Below are 21,478 nucleotides of genomic sequence, written 5' to 3' on the forward strand. Positions count from 1 at the left end.
TCATTATGTGGTATTACGTTTTTAAAGTTAGTCGAATTCTTAGATAATCAAAGACATGAGTTATGTCTTAGCCTTGAACCAATTGGCACATTGAGATGTGTGGTATGTTATTATAACTCATTTTTAACTCTCTTTTTCTTATGAAAGTACATATATTTATATACTTATATAAATGTATAATTTATTTTACTCATGGTTAGCATTAAGAAATAATTGTATGAATATGTGTGTTGTTATGTATACCTGTGTAAATATTTTTTATGTTGATATTATATTTGTTTGTAATCTTACATTGAATTTTTCAAACATTTAAATAATTGTTAAGCTATCTATTGATATTCTGTAAATGAAACAAATGATGAAAGCATATTATGTATACAATCAATTATTATTCTCATCAACTAACTTAATTATGAGATAAACATATTTTCTACTAGCCATATTCTAAAAAATCTAGTAAATTATTTAGAATGCTTTACATTAAAAATTTATAATAGTTATTCAGATTTATAATATCAATGTTATAGACAACCTTGTTTTATGTTTTATTTAAGTTAAAAAATAGTATAGAAGAATTTTTGTTTTGTAAAAAAAAGAAGAAAAAAATCCCACTGTTTTTTTAGCACTGAGTAGTTTAATATTCAGAAAGTGTTCAAGTTTTATGCTGCTGCTTTCAAGACAGTTCTTGCTGAATGATAGTTTATTTGAATTTTAGCAAAATATCTTTAAAAATTATTTGGAGTATATTTAAAAAAAAAATAGTTTTATTACCACTGATTGATGATGGATTTTAAAATTCCCATTTTTTAAAAGAATAGGAATAACATCAATATTATGAAAGACTTCACTGCATTAGTAAATGGCTGATTTTTCTGACAAGGTGTTGAAAAATGTACAAACAAAAGCTTTTCGAAACACATCTAGTCCATTATTAAAAGGCTCTAATAAACAACTACCTTTTCAGAGAATAAGCAATACTCCATTAAAAATAGTTGTTACAGAAACAAATAACCAAAAGCCAACTAGCACAGTGAATTGTCAAGATAATAAACTTAGGCTGAACAGAATTAAACTTAATGAAAAATCTTCTCCAGAAGTTAGGGCTAAAAATCCCAAGGAGGAAAGTATTATTTCAAGTTCACTTTCTAAAGTCAATCACAAAAGAAACACACTTCCTAAACCACCTCTTTCTCAACAGAAGCCACTGAGCTATTCTAATAAATTGAACAAAGTTGCAGAGGCAAACAATGTTAGACCAAGAAGTAAGTTTCAAGCTACAAATAATAGTGTAAAAAAAGTTCTCTGTGATGAAGTAGTTATTGAAGACAAAGAGAAAAATAATTGTACTATAAAAAAAACAAAATCAAGTCGTAAGCCTACAAGACATGCAACATATGTTTCCGAACTAAACAAAAGCATACGTGATAAATATTTAAATAAAAAAGAAAGTGATTCATTAAAAAATATCTCTTTAGTAGAACCTATTATCAATAGAAAGCCTTGTGTTAATAATTCAAAATCGTTAAATGTATCAGACCAATCTTCAGTTACATCTGACTGTGATAGTGAAAAAAGCAAAATTGCAGTTCATCATAGAACTGTGCATTGTCCACTTCATTCTAAATTTGTCAATAAAGCATTTATTCATGCAAGATGTATTGAAGAGTGCCCTGAATTTAAAAAAGTAACTTCAAGTGTTCCTAAGACCACTCAAAGAGTTTTCTCCGGCCAAATATCAGGCCAGAAAACTCTTGATGTCAAACGACCAATCTTGACATATCCAAAACCTGTAGTTAATAATTTTATAAAAAGTTCTAAACCTTATGAACAAAAAAAATCTGAATATAACAATAAACCTTGTAATTCGCTTATTTCTTCTTCTACAAATAGAACTGGAAGAGCAAGTGTCCTTTCACAACAGTTTCAACAAAATTCTGTATTTCCAAATAAGAGTACAAAACTTGTGAAGCCAGTTGCTTATCGTGGTGGGTTATTACCAGAGAAAAAAATTGTTACTGAAAAACCAATTGCAATAGTAATGCCTCGCCGAAAAGTGCGCCAGAAAAGCTTTAAATTACAACCTTCTCGCAGTCGTTCAAAATCATTTACTATGAAGAAAAAACTTGTTTTATTAAAACGCAATATTTCTGATGAAAGTATTTTATCAGATGATACCAATAATGATTTTATAGAAGATAGTTTAAATAATAGTTCAGACTCTGAAGATGGTAACAATCTACCAGAAGATGACGGTATTGAAGATGAATGTGAGAGTGATGTATATGATGAAAAGCTTGCAGACTATTACTTTGAGCTATTTCGTAATGAATTTCCTGAGATTGTCAAAGAAACTCATTTGACAAAAGAAGAACTGGTTTGTATTTTTTTAAGTATTGATTAAGTGTTGTCTTAGCAAATAGTTTAAAAAAATAAAATAATTTTTATAATTGTCAAGACTAAATTACAACACTTAAGATTATATCAGTTAGTTATATTATTGTTGAAGAAATCGTTTTTTCAATTAGGCTAAGCTGGGGTGATATGGGTCTAGGGGATAATGTGGGTCTAATCAAGATTTACCAGTATTTCAGGAGAAAGGTTTTAGGTAGAATATTTTCTCTTTTGTATGTTATATGTGGTTAAGGACAGGTCTCTAAATTTTAATTATCAGCTTACTAGGCAAGTTCTTAAGTGTATTCTTTATTCAAAATGGCGCATACATTTAAAGAGAGATTTTTATCGAAAGCCTTAAACTTAAAAAAAAGGTATTAAAAATAAGGTCTAACACATAGAAAATGTTTTATCTGAGAGAAAAAATTACGAGATAATTAGGTTCAATTAGTAGACGGAATGGTGCATAGTTTTTTTGAAATAAGCAACATTTTTGAGTGGAAGAATTTTTTTTTTTAATTTTATTAAGATACCCCAAAGAAGTCATTACGGTCTTATCACAGAGCACCGCGGATGTTGTAGGTCTATATGTGAATGTGTTTTGTGTTGTTAAGAATCTAATGCTTATACAACAATAAGTACCTTTAAAATGAAAATTAGTATAAATTAGAAGTCTGGCTATGTTTCTGGATTCATTTTTTTGTAGTCATGTTACTATGGATTTCTTTAGATGATTATTATAGATGAAATGATATCATGTTTTTTAATTAAAACTAGTGGATAACGCAGTGTAGCAATTTAAACATGTCGTTTTGTAGGATTATGAATATCTAATATATAACACAAAAAGTTTTGGATAATATTCAATTGAGCTTTTACTTTAAATTCTTCCTTAAACATAATTTTATCCTGCTTTGACTTTTATAAGTACTTCAATTTTTAAGTTCAAATATATTCAATTTTGAGAATAATCATATATTCAATTTAGAGAATTACATGCAGTAGTGATGTAGTGGTAGAGCGCTCACCTTTTAAGCAAGAAGCTCCAAGTTCAATCCCCACCACATCCCTGGTAGTACCGTGCTCAACTTGTTTCATGTTTTTCTTTTATTTCAGCAGCTTTGATCATTTAGTTAGTTTTTTTTAATTTAACAAAGTCATATCGAATAATCAAAAATATTAAATGTTTTTGATTGGTGGAATAAATGTAGTTTTGAGACCATAACAATCTTTATCGCTAAATAAAAATAAAGTTAGCGTGTCCTCTACATTCCTTTTAAGAAGAAATTATGTAGGTTAATGATAGTTGAAAAATGGTTTTTGTTTTCATATTTTAAAAGATAAAAACAATTCATTTGAATTTTAAAATTTTAAAAATGAAAAAGTTTTTTCAATGATAGTATTTGATCAAAAGAAGACAAAAAAAGTTGAGTATAACAAGTTCTTAAATAATGCAGTTGAAATAAAATCATGAGTGAATAAACACATTATTATAAAAAGATGGGTCGAAAAGTGTTTATGCACAAAAGGAATATTTATAAAATTATTTATAATTTATATTAAAAACTTAATAGTTAAAAATTATATTAATAACTTAATATTTATTTCTTAAATGAATCTTGTGCTATAGTATAAGCCAGATAATATATTGCACATAAACAAAAAATGTAATGCATAAATTGTTATGCATATAAAAATTAAGTGAAAATTTACTGAAAATTTGATTGTCTAATTTGATCTTTTTGTTTCAGTTGATCAATGTTGATTGGCAACCTTTAAATAGTTATTTTCAAGTGCTTCTTTTTCTTTAGAGATGATTATTTTATTTTTTAGTATTTTTTTTATGAATATTAGTAAAGATAACTATTTCTTTTATTCAACTTTTGCTAAACCATATAGTATACATTCCATATATAAATGCTAATATATATTTTTTGCAATTAGCTTTTCATCCTTCATCTTACCTGTTCATAAAAAAAATGTATGCTGCATTCATCTCAATAAATTGTGTTTTTAGCTTTTAAATCCTCAAGGTTTAAAAGTTGGCTTTCTGCTTTTTTGTATTGTGATTTATAATCTGGTTTTTGTATATTTTTTGTATATTTTTTGTATTGTGGTGTGTAACCTGGTTTTTGACTGAAAGCAAAATTTAACTTTAAATGCATTTACACTTCAATATATTTAAGCCTATTGGTTGTTGATATATAACTTATTGTCTTGAATCACTTCTGGTCAATTTGTTTTTTTTCTAGTGTAAAAAAACAAAAGGTTTTACAATATTACTAGTGTAAAGATTTTACAATATTTGTAATGTTTACAAATTTATGTTAACTGATTATTATAAAATTTTGTATTATTTTTTAGGTAACTTTTTTTAACCCTATGGTAAATCGAAGGTCAAAATTGCAAAGACAAAAACAATTGTTCCCTAAAGCTAAAGGTAACATTTTAATGGTTTAAATTATCATTTTTTTTATTTGCGTGATTAAATTCAGCATGAAATTTAAATAATGAATGGCGTAAGACTTACATGTTATCACAAACAAAAAATAAAATAACTTGTGTTACCATATTAGTTATTTACCAAACAAAGCAAAGAAGCCAAAACTCCTGATCTACAAAATAGGTTAAAAATTGATTTTAAATAATTGCTTCATTAATCTTATTTCTATAAAAAAAAAATGGTATTAAAAAACTTGTCCAAACCACACTAGTGTGAAGCCATTGGTATTAAACAATGTGATTTACCTCAGGTAAAAATATCAGAAGCTTTAAATCACTAAACATTAAACAAACAAAAAAAGTTTTTAATTTATTGAAATACAAATTGATTCTTAAATTCCACAACTTGAAGGTACTCAACTTTCAAGTTGTGGAATGTAAAAGTTGAAAATTATGGCTAAAAATATTAAAGAAAAAGTAATTGCAAATTCTGCCAAATAAACAAAATAGCCTTAGGTTTTTTTGTTTGTTTTGAAAATTTTAAAAAAGAAGTTTAAGAAACTTATAGCCATTCCCTGTATCAGGCATTTTTTTTGTCTAATAGGCAAGCATATATGCACACCTGAGTTAGATTGTTATTTCCCAAAGATGATAAATGTTGGATCTTCTTAACTGATATTAACTTTAATGATAAATGTTGGATCTTCTTAACACTAAAGCCCGCTATTCTCAGGTCATGAAATCTCATATTTCATCAAAAAAAATTAGGCTCTCATGACTTCTGGAGAATCTTTAATAGTATCAATTTTAAGGGCAAATCTGTAATTCCCCCTCTCTTGTATGGTCCAGACTTTGTCACCTCACCTAAAGACAAAGCTAAATTTTTTGCTAAGAACTTTTCATCAATATCATCTCTTGATTCCACTAGTTGCGTTCTACCTGATATTGCCAACAAACAGGTTGATCCATTGCTTGACATTTGCATCACTCCAGCCTTTGTGTCTAAAGTGATTTCCTGCTTAGACTCTTCTACAGCTTGTGTTCCGGACAACATACCTGTTATAGTCTTGCAGAAGTGTTCTCCGGAGCTGTCGTCTATACTTTAAAAATTATTCAACAAGTGCTTATCAGAGTCTTGTTTTCCAGCTTGCTGGAAAGCAGCATCTGTTATCCCTATTTTCAAAAATTCTAGTGAGCGATCTGATTCATCTAACTACCGTCCCATTTGTCTTCTTCCTATCATATTAACAAACACTTAATCTCTCATCTTGAATCTAGTAACTTACTTTCTGATCATCAATATGGATTTTGATCTCCTTGTTCTACAGCTGATTTGCTAACAATAATAACCAATAGGTTTTATTGTGCATTAGATAAAGGTGTAGAGGTTAAGGCCATCGCTTTTGACATTTCTAAAGCTTTTGATAAAGTATGGCATGCTGGTCTTCTCCATAAGCTTTCTTCTTATGGTGTATCTGGTAATATCTTTAAGATTATTGAATCCTTTCTTTTCAATCATAGTATAAAAGTTGTCCTCAATAGGCAGCACTCTTCTTCTTCTGTAACTTCAGGGTTTCCTCAAGGTTCTATCTTTGGCCGTATACTCTTTTTAATTTACATTAACGATCTTCCAGATATTCTCACATCTAAGGTGGCATTGTTTGTTGATGATACTACCATTTATTATTGTCATGATAAGAAGCCAACACTCTCTGATTGCTTGGAGGGGGCATTTGAGTTTGAATAGGATCTCACCTCTGCTACAGCATGGGGCTCACAGTGACTGGTAAACTTCAATTCAGATAAAACTCAATTTTTTTCAGCCAATCACTATCGCAATAATTTAGATCTTCCTATATTTATGAACGGTAATGTACTTGATGAGTCATCCACTCTTCATTAACTCTTACTTTCGATCTTTCTTGGAAACCATATATCAAATCTGTTGCAAAATTAGCATCTGCTAAGTTTGCAAGCTTGACTCTTTCTTACTTCGGATTCTATTCTCTATCTCTATAAATCTCAAATCCAGCCTTGTATGGAATACTGTTGCCATATCTAGGGTGGATCTTCTAGTGACGCCCTTTCTCTTTTAGGCAAAGTGAAAAAATGCATTGTGGACATAGTTGGAGCTGCTCTTGCAGCCAATCTCCAACCATTATCAAATTGTTGTAATGTTGCTTCTCTTTCTCTTTTCTACAAATACCATAATGAGCACTGCTCTAAAGAGCTAGCATCTCTTGTGCCATCTACTAAGGTTTATTCTTGTGTTACTCGTCATTCAATCAAGTCTCATCCTTTTTCTGTGACTGTTCCTAAGTGCTCCAAAAACTCTTATTTGTCTAGTTTTTTTCCTCAAACATCAGTTCTTAGGAATTCGCTTCCTTTATCTTGCTTTCCTGATTCATATAATTTGCAATTCTTTAAGTCATCTGTCAATCGTTATCTTGTTCTACTATCTTCATCATTTCTCTCCCAGTAACTTCCAGCTCTTGTTGGAAGTGAAGATGTTTAAGCCTTGTTGGAAAAGGTGTTTTTTTTTAAAAAAAAAAACAACAACTTCACTCATGGGCTTTGGCTTTTACTTTCTTCGTACTTTATTCAACTTTCTTCGTAGTGACTATGCAACTCTTTCTGTTATCTCCTAACAACGGTACAACTCTAAAGTTCTGCATAATGGTTCTGAGGCTTGCTGGTAATAAGATTTTTTTAACTATGTGATAACTCTCAGAGAGACTAATTCCAGCAATAGCTCTTCAATATTAGAGTATTAACTGTGTGTTGTTGCACATGGAAGGTATCCTTGTTTTTGCCGGAGATGTAGGTTTTGAGTCTTGGTTTTGAAACTCATATTTAATTGTCTTGGTCTGGAAGCTTGGAGTCTTGGTCAAGGTATGTTAGTATTTGCTGCATAGCAAATTACATTATTGCAAGCCATATTGCAAGAAATTGCTTCATTTTTTATTGGTACTTTTTTTTTTTACAATACAAGAAACCTTTTACTTTTTTGTTATTATTAAAAATATCTTATGTAAACTGTAACAGTGCACTGCACATTATACAATAATGTAATTATATTATACATAGTTTATGTATAATATAATTACATTATAATTATAATGTATAATTAAGTTTTATTATAGAATATAAAAATATAAAGTGTATAAATTGTAAAATAATACAGCAGCTAAAAGCCTAATTGTATACATACATGTGTAAGCATGAGTCTTATTGTGTTGGACTTCTAAAAATCTATGTTCTGGTCTTAGGCTTGTGTTGGCATTTTGATGTCTTAGTCTTAGTATTGGTCTTGAATTCTTAAGTCTTGGTCTAGAGCCAAAAGGTCTTAGTCTTGATCTTGGTTTTTGCTGTCTTGACTATATCTCTGGTCAGTGCTTTTGGTGTGCGTTGTTCAAGCCACATAAGAATCCCTTTATTATGACACTGAGTTGATTAGTAGGAATGGGGTAACTGCATTACTTATTACTTTGGATGATATGGTATCTAGTTTTCCATCTATGGTTGAGTCAGGTTCTCAATTAATTAAAAGCATAAAAAAAGTACCTAAAAATATTAAACCATCATTATTTGTTTCAACCTATCTTTAACAAATATTTGTGGTCAAAAGGTAAAATTTTACATTTTGACCACAAGTATTTGAATTTTATATTTTGTAAAATTCAGCAGACCTTCCTAGGCTTGCTGTGAGACTAATTTAAACTTGGCTGCTTCATCTTTAGATTTTAGTATTTATGGCTATTTTCTTTTGGTTTGCAAAGACTCCAATAGTCACATGCTTGGCCTAAGCATATATTTATATATCAATATACTTATTTGTCATAAAATCAGGCTTGAATCCTTTGAATATTCTCACCTTCGAATATTCTCACATCTATTTTAGTGTCCAAGTGCTGGATATAAACTTTACTATTATAAGATGACAAGTGCACTTTTGGTGCTTGCCATTTAGCAAGATGGATAGTAAGAGTAATTTACTGTCTCACAATATTTCTATTATTTGATCAAATGTCACTAAAACAGAAATTTTGTTTTCAAGAATTTGTATGTATGTATGTATGTGTGTCTATATATATATACATATATATATATATATATATATATATATATATATATATATATATATATATATATATATATATATATATATATATATATATATATATATATATAGATCTATAGTTTGTTGCCTTTGGGAAGAGCAGAAGGAAAAAAGTGATTCTTACGCCAACACATACGTCACTTTTAATTACTTTTGACTTTCGTCCAACATTTGCGTGTTGGACGAAAGTAAAAACCATTAATTTAATTACAAATAAATTCTTTTTTAAAAAAACCACAAAAACGCAAATTTAATTGACCAGAATGTTTTAAAAACATTCTGAATGTTTTTAACAATATAAACAATGTTTTTATTTTTAATTTTTTAATAAAATGTTTTTATTTTTATTTATTTTTTCTGTAAATCATGCGCGGAGTGTTGCTACATCAACTATCTTATAGCCTGACTCGCAAGGGAGTGCTGCTACGTCGACTGACAAATAGCCTGACTCGCAAGGGAGTGCTGCTACATCGACTGACAAATAGCCTGACCCGCAAGGGAGTGCTGCTACATCTACTATCTTTTTGCCTGACCTGCAAGGGAGTGTTGCTACATCGACTGAGGGTTTGGTTGGGGCAGGCAGTCTATCAATTAATAAAAAATAATAATTCCGGTCTTGCATTTTAATTTTTACTTTTTGTCAACAAAATATGGAAAAAACTTTCGGACAGCATCTACGGGTTGTATATATATATATATATATATATATATATATATATATATATATATATATATATATATATATATATATATATATATATATATATATGTATAAGTATATATATGTATATATATATATATATATATATATATATATATATATATATATATATATATATATATATATATATATATATATATATATATAGATAGATAGATAGATAGATAGATAGATAGCACTCGGAATTAGGGTCAACAATGTTGATCTAACTGCTGACCTAAAAGTGTTTGAGGTCCACAAAAAATTGCTGACCTCATTTCTATGTTTTATGGTAACCTTTTTGTTTCAAATTTTTTTTCGCTGACCTCTAAGAGTTTGAGATCGGCGATTTATTGCCGACCTCAATTTTTCTACACACATACAAAAGTATATGTATCCTTAGGATCTGTATTCCTAGCGAGTCCATTTAAAAAGTTAATAATAAAAATAATTATTTCAGAAAATTTTTTTTTTTTGACTATGAGTTGAATATTTTTTAAATTTTAAACATTTAAAAAAAAAGACTATATCTGATGAAGTTTTTAACAGAATATGATTGTCATACACGCACATACACATATGTGTGCATGTATATTTATTTATATAAGTATACATATATATATATATATATATATATATATATATATATATATATATATATATATATATATATATATATATATATATATATACATATATATATATATATATATGTGTATATATATATGTGTATATATATATATATACACATATATATATATATACACATATATATATATATATGTATATATATATATATGTGTGTGTGTGTATATATATATATATATATATATATATATATATATATATATATATATATATATATATATATATATAAAATTTATAATATGTTTATATGTATATTTTTTTAATTAGGTAAGCATTTTCTGCGAGCTGGAGAAATGAATACCAATATTGCAACATGGGCAAGATTATTGAAAATAGCAGTTCCTCCTGCAACATCTTCTTATAGTCCAAATGCCCATAATACTACTGTCACAATAACTAATAATAATTTGAGGTAAAAGGATTTTTTTAGCAGGAGAAATATTTTTTTTTAGCCAGAAATAGATTGTTTTTTTGTGTTTTTTTTTAAAGTTTTTTTTTTTTAATTGTAATTTATTTACAAATTTAATAATCACAAAAAATTATTTGTTAAAAAATTATTTGTATATTTTTAGTACTTCTGAACCTACTTTAATTACATCTTCTTCTCCAAATCAGTCCAATAATCTTTTATATCGTGAGGTTAATCAACTTGAAATAAACAATGCTTCAAAATATAGTTCTGATGATAATCTAAGTAAAAATCAAAATGCAGTTCAAAAAGTAGAGGTAAAAAATATTTTGTTAAAAAATTATTTTATTTTTGTCTTAAATGTTTGTTTAAAATATAAGATTAATTTTTTTATTTTTAAATTTCTTAATGGGTTTTTCTTAAAAACTGGAAGTTAAGATAATATAATTTTTGTTAAAAAGTAATCTTAAAAGGATTTGATTTTAAACAGTTTTTTTTTTTAATATTATTTAACTTAATGAAACTTTTTAAGTTACAAAGTTAAAACATTTGTTTAAAAGATAGATAATTCATTTTTAAATTGTAAGAGTTCACTTTTTAAGAATTTAAAAGAAGAAATTAAACCTCCTCCACCTGTTCAAGGTTACACTACACCTACATTTGAACAGAGACCAGAACAAAATTCTAATGACATTCGAATATCTGTTGTTCCTCCAAATGGTCAGTTATCACCAAGACTTGATTCAAGAAGAACTTCAGGAAGAAAATCAGCTGGTCGTTCACCTCCAATACAACGGTAAAAAATATTATTATTGCAAAGTATTATTTTCTTTTTTTAGTGTTAATTGGTCAATTTTGAAAAAATTAATTTCAAATTTGTGTCAATACAAGTTGTTTTTTTTTCTTATAAGTAAACATTAAGTTTAAGTAATTTTAATTTCCTCAAAATTATTATGATTTTATATAATTACATTTAATTATAGTTATTTTTTGATATATATTGTTTTTTTTTTCGGTGAGTTCAAATTAATTGAAACTTGTTTTATGATATTTCTTTATGAAGCAAATCAACTTTTGAGATTATTGATAATTTTTTATAAGTATTTAAAAACGGATTTAAATTCTACAATTTTTTTGATTCTAATGAAAAATAGAATTTAAATGAATACTTGTTACTAAAAAATGTCATTGATTGTGCAGATTGAAATCTATCTACAAAAACTATAATCAAATCAAATCAAATGTATTCTGAAATAGATTTTACATTTCATAGAATATTTACATATAGCACAAGTACTAATTTTAAGTAAACACCATAATAAGAAACTAAAACACCAAACTAAAAAACAAAAAAAAACAAAAAAAAAAAACAAAAAAAAAAACGTAAAACAGTACAATACTTAAACGAAAAACTTTATGGAATAATAATTAAGTAAGAAGTTTGATAAATTTAAAACACAATTCAAATTACTTTTATACATCTACAGCGGTGGCCAAAAATTAAAGACCACTCATTTTTTTTTCAAAATTTATTTTTAACCTTAGTATAATTTTATTTTGGAAAAAGGAAAACATTTATAGAAAGAATTTTTATTGTATTTTATATTTATTATAAAAGAATTTATAATTTTTTTACAAAATAATGTTAAAAAATTAAAAAACTGACTAGTAAAAATATAAATGGGAAAAAAAATTAGACAAAATTTTAAGACCAGTTTTAAAAATATTTCAAAAAGCAATAAAAAAATTTAGAAACGTGTTGTTCCTCCATTTGTTTTCAAGCACTCTTGTACTCGTTCTGGCATTGAATTCATTAAAGTTTTGATTACTTCATCAGGCACATTTTTCAAATGATAGATAGAAGATAGAAGATTTCAAATCTTCCAAATTGTAAAGTTGTTCTTTACCAAGCTTGTGATCAAGCCACGACCATAAATTCTCTATTGGATTCAAGTCTGGACTATTGGCAGGCCATGGAAGCACTTGAATTTTATTAGAATTGAACCAATCGCTAACAACATGCGCTTTCTGACACGGCCTTAACTGCTTAACGGCCTGCAACTGCCATAAATCAATGCTAGGAATAAGCGAGTTTTCCAAAATTTCGATGTACCTTTCTTTGTTGAGTCTACCATTGAATAAATGAAAAACGCTAACTCCACAGGCACTCATACAGGCCCAAATGCCTATTGAACCACTGCCTTGTTTTGTTCGTTTCAAAATGCATGATTCATCGAACCGTTTGCTTGGAAGTCTACGCAACATTATGCGACCTTTTCTGTTGTCTACCTCAACGTTTATTTCATCACTAAAGACCACACGGCTCCACTGATCTGTTGACCAATTTTTATATAGTTTGCACCACTCTTTCCTGGCAAATTTTTGTTTTTTATTTAAGCGTGGTTTTTTTGCAGCAGCATGCCATAAATAATTTAAATTGTGGAGGACCCTTTGCACAGTTCTAGGGCTTGCTTTCAGACCATTTGACAGTGTCCATTTTGTAGACAAGTCTGTAGATGATGCTTGTCTGTTTTCTTTCATTAATCTCACTAACGAGCGAACATCACGATCATTTGAAATTTTATTGCGTCCAGTCCTATGACGATCATTAATTGACCGGGTCTCTTTGTATCGTTGAATTATGTTAATAATGCAAGAGTGAGACCTTCCGAGCTTTTCTGCTATTTGTCTGATGCTATAGCCTTCTTCTTTTAATACAAGAGCCGCGTATCTGTCTTTTTCTTCGATCTTTGCACGCATTTTTGCAATATTTTTATATCCTTATTGCAATTGAAAAAATAAATGTTTATTTGATATCGAAACTCAGGTTTCGACATTTTATTTTATAGCCAACATAATAAGCAATTAAAACAGTTAAAAAAAATAATGGATTATTATTTTTAATAAGTGCAAATTAAAGATTTGAAAGTGGTCGTTAAATTTTGTCCAATTTATTTAAAGAAGATTTATAAGTACTCATCAGTTTTTTAATAAGTTAAACGCTATTTAATTAGAATTAGATTAACAAAATTATACCACTTTAATCCGTATGTTTTAAATAACAAGATATTAAAAAAAAAATTTAATATGTCAATTAGAATCTTCTTAATTTTAATTTAAAGATTAAGAAACCAACTAAAAAATGAGTGGTCTTTAATTTTTGGTTACCGCTGTATCTAAAATAAAAGACTTTTATATACCTAATTAAATTATTGCAATAAAAGAAAAGTAGATTATAATAATATACAGTAGCAACATTGTAAATAATATAGTAATTTCAATATCAGTAATAATAATATACAATAATAATATGTTTCTTTATAAAAAACAGATGTACTTAAGGAACTATTTACTTTGTTTATATTAGTATCCAAGAAAGAGATCTTAGATATCTTTTCCTTAACCATAGTAAAAGATATTGAATTATGTCTTTTATTGATATAGTCAAGAAAGTGGCATGCATCATTTTCTGATGGAATTTCTAATATGTTTTCACCAAAGTATCCTCTTCCTGTAGAGTTCAAATCATTAGTTTATAAATTTGTATACACATCATTTTATATAAGCAAAACTTCTCGCCACCTCAAAACATAAATGATGGAACACTACAGGAGAGACAAAAACTCACACATACAAACATCTCTATGCTAACAATAATTGCTTTAATAATTATAATAATGATTGTTTTTTGATGTTAGATTCTGCCTCCAACAAATTCGAGCTTAAATTTAAGGAAAGTTTGTTCATTTAATAGAAAAATCCAGATATGAACAAAAAGTTGAACTGTTTTAAGATATCTCTTTTCACATAATAGTTACCATTTTATAAGGCGTTTTTTAATCTTTTTGTTAAATAGTTTAATTTTTTATCATTTTACTTTTTGCTATTGCCTATTTTGTCTTAATTAGTTAAATATAATTGCAATTTATATTTTATTACCTTAGAATATTTGTGTATAAAGTTAAATAAGTTTTTTAAACCCAATTGATGATGACTATAAAAATAGTCGAAACATATATTGTTGATTTATTTGTTAAAAAAATATGGTTTTTATTATCAAGTGGAAAAAACTTGTCTTGGTATCCTCGGTTTCCTGTATAAAAAAAAAAGATGAAATGGTATTGGTTTCCTTTTGGCTCTATAAAGTAGTAGTAGTAAATATCAGTTTCAAATTTTATTTAACTGATAATTTTATAATACAAAAAATCTATATTTATTTTTTATATAATATTTTATTATTAATAGTAACTATTTATTATTACAGTAAAAACAAACACTCTGGGCTGTCAATGGAAAACTTTCGATGCATTAGTGTCCTTGGTCGTGGTCATTTTGGAAAAGTATTATATTTTCCATCTTTATTCAGTTTTTTTTTTAGAAGTTGATTCTTCTTTTAGCTTTATAAGATCATTAGATCTTTTTTTATATGTAGTATAATTTTTGTAAAGATTTTAGAAATATTTTGTTTTTTGAAATTTATTTGTTAACCCATTAATATTTGAAAAATGAGAACTAACCTATTTTTTTAAAAGGTCTTACTAGCTGAATATAAATCAACAAAAGAGTTATTTGCTATAAAGGCTTTGAAGAAAGGTGATATTATATCAAGAGATGAGGTTGATAGGTAACAATAGCATTTCAATTGTTTATTAGACATTTTTATTTTAAAATTTACAAAAAAAATTTTAAACATATTCATTATGTAGTTTGATGTCAGAAAAAAGAATCTTTGAGACTGCCAACAGTGTTCGTCATCCGTTTCTTGTAAATTTGTTTTCATGTTTTCAAACAAAGGTAATTTTTTATTATTTTTTAATCAAATGTTAAGTATATTATATTGTGATTGAAATTTGCGTATGCTGATAGGATCATGTTTGTTTTGTTATGGAATACGCTCCTGGAGGAGATTTAATGATGCATATACACGAAGAAGTATTCAGTGAACCACGAACAATTTTTTATTCTGGATGTGTTATTCTTGGATTACAGTATTTGCATGAACATGACATTGTTTATAGAGATTTAAAATTAGATAATTTATTACTTGATGCTGAAGGATATGTTAAAATAGCTGATTTTGGTCTTTGTAAAGAAGGTATGGGTTTTGGTCAGAAGACTGGTACTTTTTGCGGCACACCAGAGTTTTTAGCTCCTGAAGTAAGTTTTTTAATCAAATAGTTTCAGAAACAGGTTTCTAATCTTTTTGAATTTATTTTAATTTTTAAAAAAAATTACTTTTCTAAAACCCCTTTCCTAATTAGAGGTTGAATTCTTTCTTTTTTAATTTAGAGTGTGGCTAGTTGATTCATAATTTCAACTTGTATATTTATTATTAAGTAGTTAGGTGTAAAATTGTATTTTACTGACTATGTTAAAACATGTTTAACCTTTTTAAACAAAAAGTTATGCTACTTATGGCAAGGAAATACAGTATTTTTCTCAGTAATTGTTTTTATGGACTTTTTATTCTATAATTCTAAAACACAAAACCGACTTGTTTATTAAACTTATATTAACTGGTTACTCATTGTAGTAATATGTTGAGCATGATTGTATCGTTAATGGTAAATCTTTACCTCTTCTTTAAATAATAGTTATAGAACAAACAGAAAACAGAAAAAACACATATAAAAACATGTAAGTTGTTGAAGTTTTTTATTTCTATTTTACAATAAGTTCGATGCAAATAAAAACAATTACAATAAAGACCAAATTGAATGAGGCTTTTGAAACAAACAAAATAACTAAGAGAAAATCCCTGAAAACCCTCATGGATTTTTCAGGGAGATTTGCAAAAAACTTTATGTGTTACTCAGTTATGCTATTACAGGTATTTAATGATTACAATAAAATATTCAGCAAAATTTAAGTTTCAAAAATTATTTTGAAATATTTTCATAGAAAATCATAAGAAAGGCATAATATAATAATTTTTTTAATGTAATAATAGTTTGATAATATATACTAGTGATGTAACAATAGCACATGTCAATAGCCAATGATGAAAAGGCTTATACCGATGCTAATATTGATGAATTAAATAATTACAGTTTTGAAAATATAAAACCGTAAAACTTTAAATTGTGTAAACTTTTTCATGGAATCAGTACTGGTAAATAAATTCTTGGACCCAAATCAGAGCTCAGTTAAAAAAATTTACTTTTTTTCGTTTTTTTTTTACTATGAAAAGAAAACTTTCAAAAAATAAATACAATTTTTGAGGAACACTTTTTATTTCGATTTTAAGTAGTTTACTTTGAATTTTTTATTGATTTATTAGTAATTTAGAAATCGAAACAAGAATCATATAGAAATATAGAAGGCTATACTTGAACACATAGATAACAATGCTTAAATAGGTTACTTTTAAGTATGACAATAAAACAACACAAAATAAAATTATTCTAAAAATAACATTATGGTAATAAAAGTATAAGTACATTCAGCTGTTAATATAAAGCTTATAAACATCATCTTAAGAATAATCAAATTTGAATGTAAACAAAGTCAAAATAGAAGATTTCTCAAAAAAAATCCAACTATTGCATAAAGTTTAGTTTATTTATTATTTAATTATTATCATAATGCAGGATAAAAATATTAAAATGTCATCGGTTGGAAAATCGGTAAATTAATAAAAAAAGGCAGATGCCGATTAATCGGTACATCACTAATGTATACAGATAGTCAAAAAGATTTTTTGATGTTATAATATGATAATGTTTTTATATATATGAAGGTACTAACAGAAACATCATATACTAGAGCAGTAGACTGGTGGGGACTAGGTGTATTGATATTTGAAATGTTAGTCGGAGAGGTAATTATTTTTACAGTTACTTCAAATATTGTTTGATAATCTTTTTGTCACTTGCTAAGTGTAAATAAGTTGTTTTTTTTTCTTATCAGAGTCCGTTTCCAGGTGATGATGAAGAAGAAGTTTTTGATAGTATTGTTAATGATGAAGTTAGATACCCTAGATTCTTATCAAATGATTCTATTGCTTTAATGAGAAGGGTAAAAATAAGTATTTGTACTATATTTAAACAAACCAAACCTTTTTTAAATTTAAACTTTTATGTATACGCACACACTTTTTTTTTTTTCTGAAAATTTAAGGTACACTTTCTAAAAGTTAAAGTGCACAAAACCCAACATGACATACTTTGAAAAAAAACAAACAAACCTTTTTTCGGCATTTAGAGTCACGTTGAAAAGTTCTCTCTCTCTCTTTCTCTCTCTCTCTCTCTCTCTCTCTCTCTCTCTCTCTCTCTCTCTCTCTCTCTATATATATATATATATATATATATATATATATATATATATATATTTATATGTATATGTATATATCTATATATATATATATATATATATATATATATATATATATATATATATATATATATATATATATATAATATATATATATATATATATATATTTATATATATAACACCCTATTAATAAAATTTCGGACAAATTTTAATTGCATTTATTATGTAATTTATTTCATGCACGCAAAAAACCTTTATACTTATTTGAAAGAGGATTTTATAATCTATTTAAATTTAATTTAATTAAGTTAAAAATATTATTTAAATATTGAAAATAAAATGGTCAAAGTAAAGGACTTCAAAAAAATTATGGAAATTTTTTCCAAAAAAATCGAGAAAAAGGTAAAGTGTTTGTTGCTAAGCAGTTTATGGAATGGGGTTTACCCAGATCAACTGCTTTCGATAAAATTGGAGAATGGATCTCTAAAAAGAAAAGTTGTAAGCGGTCGAATCACTAAGGTAGCTACTAAAGAAAATATTCCAAAGATTGCTGCATTTTTTGAAAATAAGTCAGGGTGATCCCAAAAGAAAGTAGCTCAAGTTTTTAACTGTAGTCAAACTCTCATGTATTAAAAACAATGACTAACATTCAAACTTTCAAAAAAAAAAATCGTCCAGATCGTAGCCATCAGCAGAAGAAAGATATGCGTCCTAAATGTCATAAATTGTACGAAAATTATAAAAACTTGGATTTTGTTATGGATGATGAAAGCTATTTTACTTTAAACAATAGCACATTAGCTGGTAATGATAGGTTTTATGCCGCTGATCCTTCTCAATGTTCTGACCAAATAAGATACAATTTGCGTCAAAAGTATGAGGACAAGCTCTTAGTTTCTTGTTGCATCAGCCCTCGTAGAATAAGCCCTCTTTATATTCATCACAGTAAGCAGGCAATCAACCAGAGATACTAGAAAAAACTTTACTTCCTCTAGTATCAGAATATTATAAAAAAGACAATGAGTTTATTCCCTGATCTAACTCGATCACATTGCGCAAAGTCCGTCATTGACTTTTTAAAATTGAAAAAAATCAAAGTTGTACCCAAAGATATAAACCCAGCTAACGTTCCAGAAGCAAGACCAATTGAAAACTTTTAGGGTGATTTAAAACGGCTAGTGTACGAGAATAATTGGAGAGCTGAGAATTTGGAAGAGCTTGAAGCAAGAATTAGATATTATTATTCAAAGATGAATAAAGAAATTTTCCTTACTCAAATAAAACATCTTTCAAAAAAACTTTATAATATTGCTAAATATGGTATTTGAAATAATTGTTTTAATATATTTATAAACTATGTATACTAACATATTAACAGTTGAAATATTAAATAATAAAACTTATTAGTTCCTAAAATATTAATTTTTAAATTTTGTCCAAAATTTTATTTATGAGGTGTTATATATATATATATATATATATATATATATATATATATATATATATATATATATATATATATATATATATATATATATATATGTAGTTTTTTTCTTGATTGTCACAAGTAAATGTATATGTGTGTATGCATTTATGTAAGTAACCATGTATGTATGTATATATGGATCCATGTATCTATGTATGTGTACAGTCGAACTTTTGTAATTCGAACTCCTATAATTCAGAAAGATCAATTAAATTGAACAAATTCTTCAGGTCCTTCAAGGTTTAATATTTAGGATCGAACTCTAATCAAACATATTTTGAGATATTTTGAGAATTAGAATTACTTGTTTAACTATATGTACATTTATATTTACAGATTTTATTTTATTTATATTAGTTATTACGTAAAAATCCCGAAAGAAGACTAGGTTCAAGTATAAAAGATGCAGAAGATATTAAAAAGCAACCATTTTACAAGGTAATAGTTTGAAAGTTAGAAATTTTTTTCTCAGCATAGATCTTTTAGGTTACTTTTTACAAAGTTCTATATTACCTTTTCAGGATATGAAATGGGATAGTTTAATACAAAGAAAACTAAAAACGCCATTTATTCCTACAGTGGTAAGTACAAAGATTTATTTATTTTGTTGTTGACATTATGTTTATGACTTTTTTTTTATATTAAACTTGTGAACGTTGTTTTTGATAGTTACTGGCTGATATTAACATGATGTCTTCTCAAGTGTCTTTAAAGTTAACGACTATTTTGACATGACATTAAATCTGATCTTGACGGGCATTGATGTTAATTTTAGTGGTCAATTGACTTTTTTGTTGTTGTTGTTTTTTAGTTGACATTTTTTAATTTTGAAAGAAAAATACATTTTTATTTTAACGATATTTTACTTTTTATTTTAAGAAACATCCGGAGGACGTTAGTAACTTTGATTCGGAGTTTACATCTGAAGATCCTGTTCTCACACCAGCAAAAGAAAAGCGTGGCCTGTCTCAAGGGGAACAGGTGATAAAAATTTATTATGTACTATTTACTGTTGTTTTATTAGCATTAACAATACATACTATGTTTATTAAAAATCAAATTATTGTTACGATACTGATTGCAGGTAATTTTTTTTTAAGGCGCTCTTTAGCGGATTCGAATATACAGCTGATTGGTGTTGATAATGCACAAAAATAGTATTAAAAAACCCCATATAAAACTCAATGGAGTTGCTACAGCTGGAAGAAGTTGCGATCTATCATCCATCATGTAGATGTTAATTCAACGCGACATACGTTCACACCTAAATTAATTCATTTTGTACAGCCAAAGTTTGAAGGTAAAAAGTTTTTAAAAAAAAACGGACAAGAAAATTATGCTTGGCAAAACGGCACTCACAAGAAATTATGATAAATATGGTTGTAAAATCTATTTTTAACAAAAATAAAAAACGCAAAGTAAATCAAATTTAACAGATATCAAAAAAATAAAAAACTGTGTAAATCACCTCTTATAAATAAAGATTCTGTTTTAAAGTAATATTTGTTATTGAGAGATTTCATAAAATGTAGCTAAGAATTTTTTTAATTTTTTAATGTGTTCAATCTTTAACATGAAGTTGTACTCTTCTTGTTGCTTTTAAAATTCATTAGCGCGAATTTTTTTGTCTAACTTATTTTGTATGCTATAATGGGCGCGTCCTCATGTTAGTCATTTTTGACTCTGTTTATGTTATTGTATATTGTTACTATCAATCCAGAAATATATAATTTGTATCATAAGATTAATTATTTTGTTAAGCTTAATGTGGGAAAAAACGGGCTTTGGACAAGATTAGTTTTACTTTCAGTACCCATTATAACCTTTAGCGTTAATAATTGTTAGTTAAAAAAAGTTAAAACGTTAAAAACTTAAAAACGTAAAAACGTAAAAAATTAAAACGTTAAAAAAAGTTGTGGAACAAATTATAAACTGGTTAAACTACTTTTTTTATTTTGTATTTTTATTCTGATCAATAATAGTTTTTATTTTTTTTTTTAACATATTA

General features: G+C 26.9%; 1 protein-coding gene across 1 annotated transcript; it reads left to right on the forward strand.

Moving 5' to 3' along the window:
• Positions 1–859: 859 nt before the first annotated feature.
• On the forward strand, positions 860–20,610 carry LOC100201868 (serine/threonine-protein kinase N2-like). The gene is given in 15 exon segments (NM_001309746.1): positions 860–2,374; positions 4,756–4,831; positions 10,569–10,713; positions 10,874–11,027; positions 11,313–11,506; positions 14,975–15,050; positions 15,243–15,334; positions 15,417–15,504; positions 15,577–15,867; positions 17,450–17,530; positions 17,620–17,727; positions 19,828–19,908; positions 19,992–20,051; positions 20,350–20,451; positions 20,571–20,610. Coding segments are annotated over 15 exon segments (3,103 nt in total), but the record flags the coding sequence as incomplete, so codon positions are not given.
• Positions 20,611–21,478: the final 868 nt, after the last annotated feature.

Source organism: Hydra vulgaris, chromosome 02 (genome assembly GCF_038396675.1).
Source record: "Hydra vulgaris chromosome 02, alternate assembly HydraT2T_AEP".
Classification (NCBI taxonomy): Eukaryota; Metazoa; Cnidaria; class Hydrozoa; order Anthoathecata; family Hydridae; genus Hydra; species Hydra vulgaris.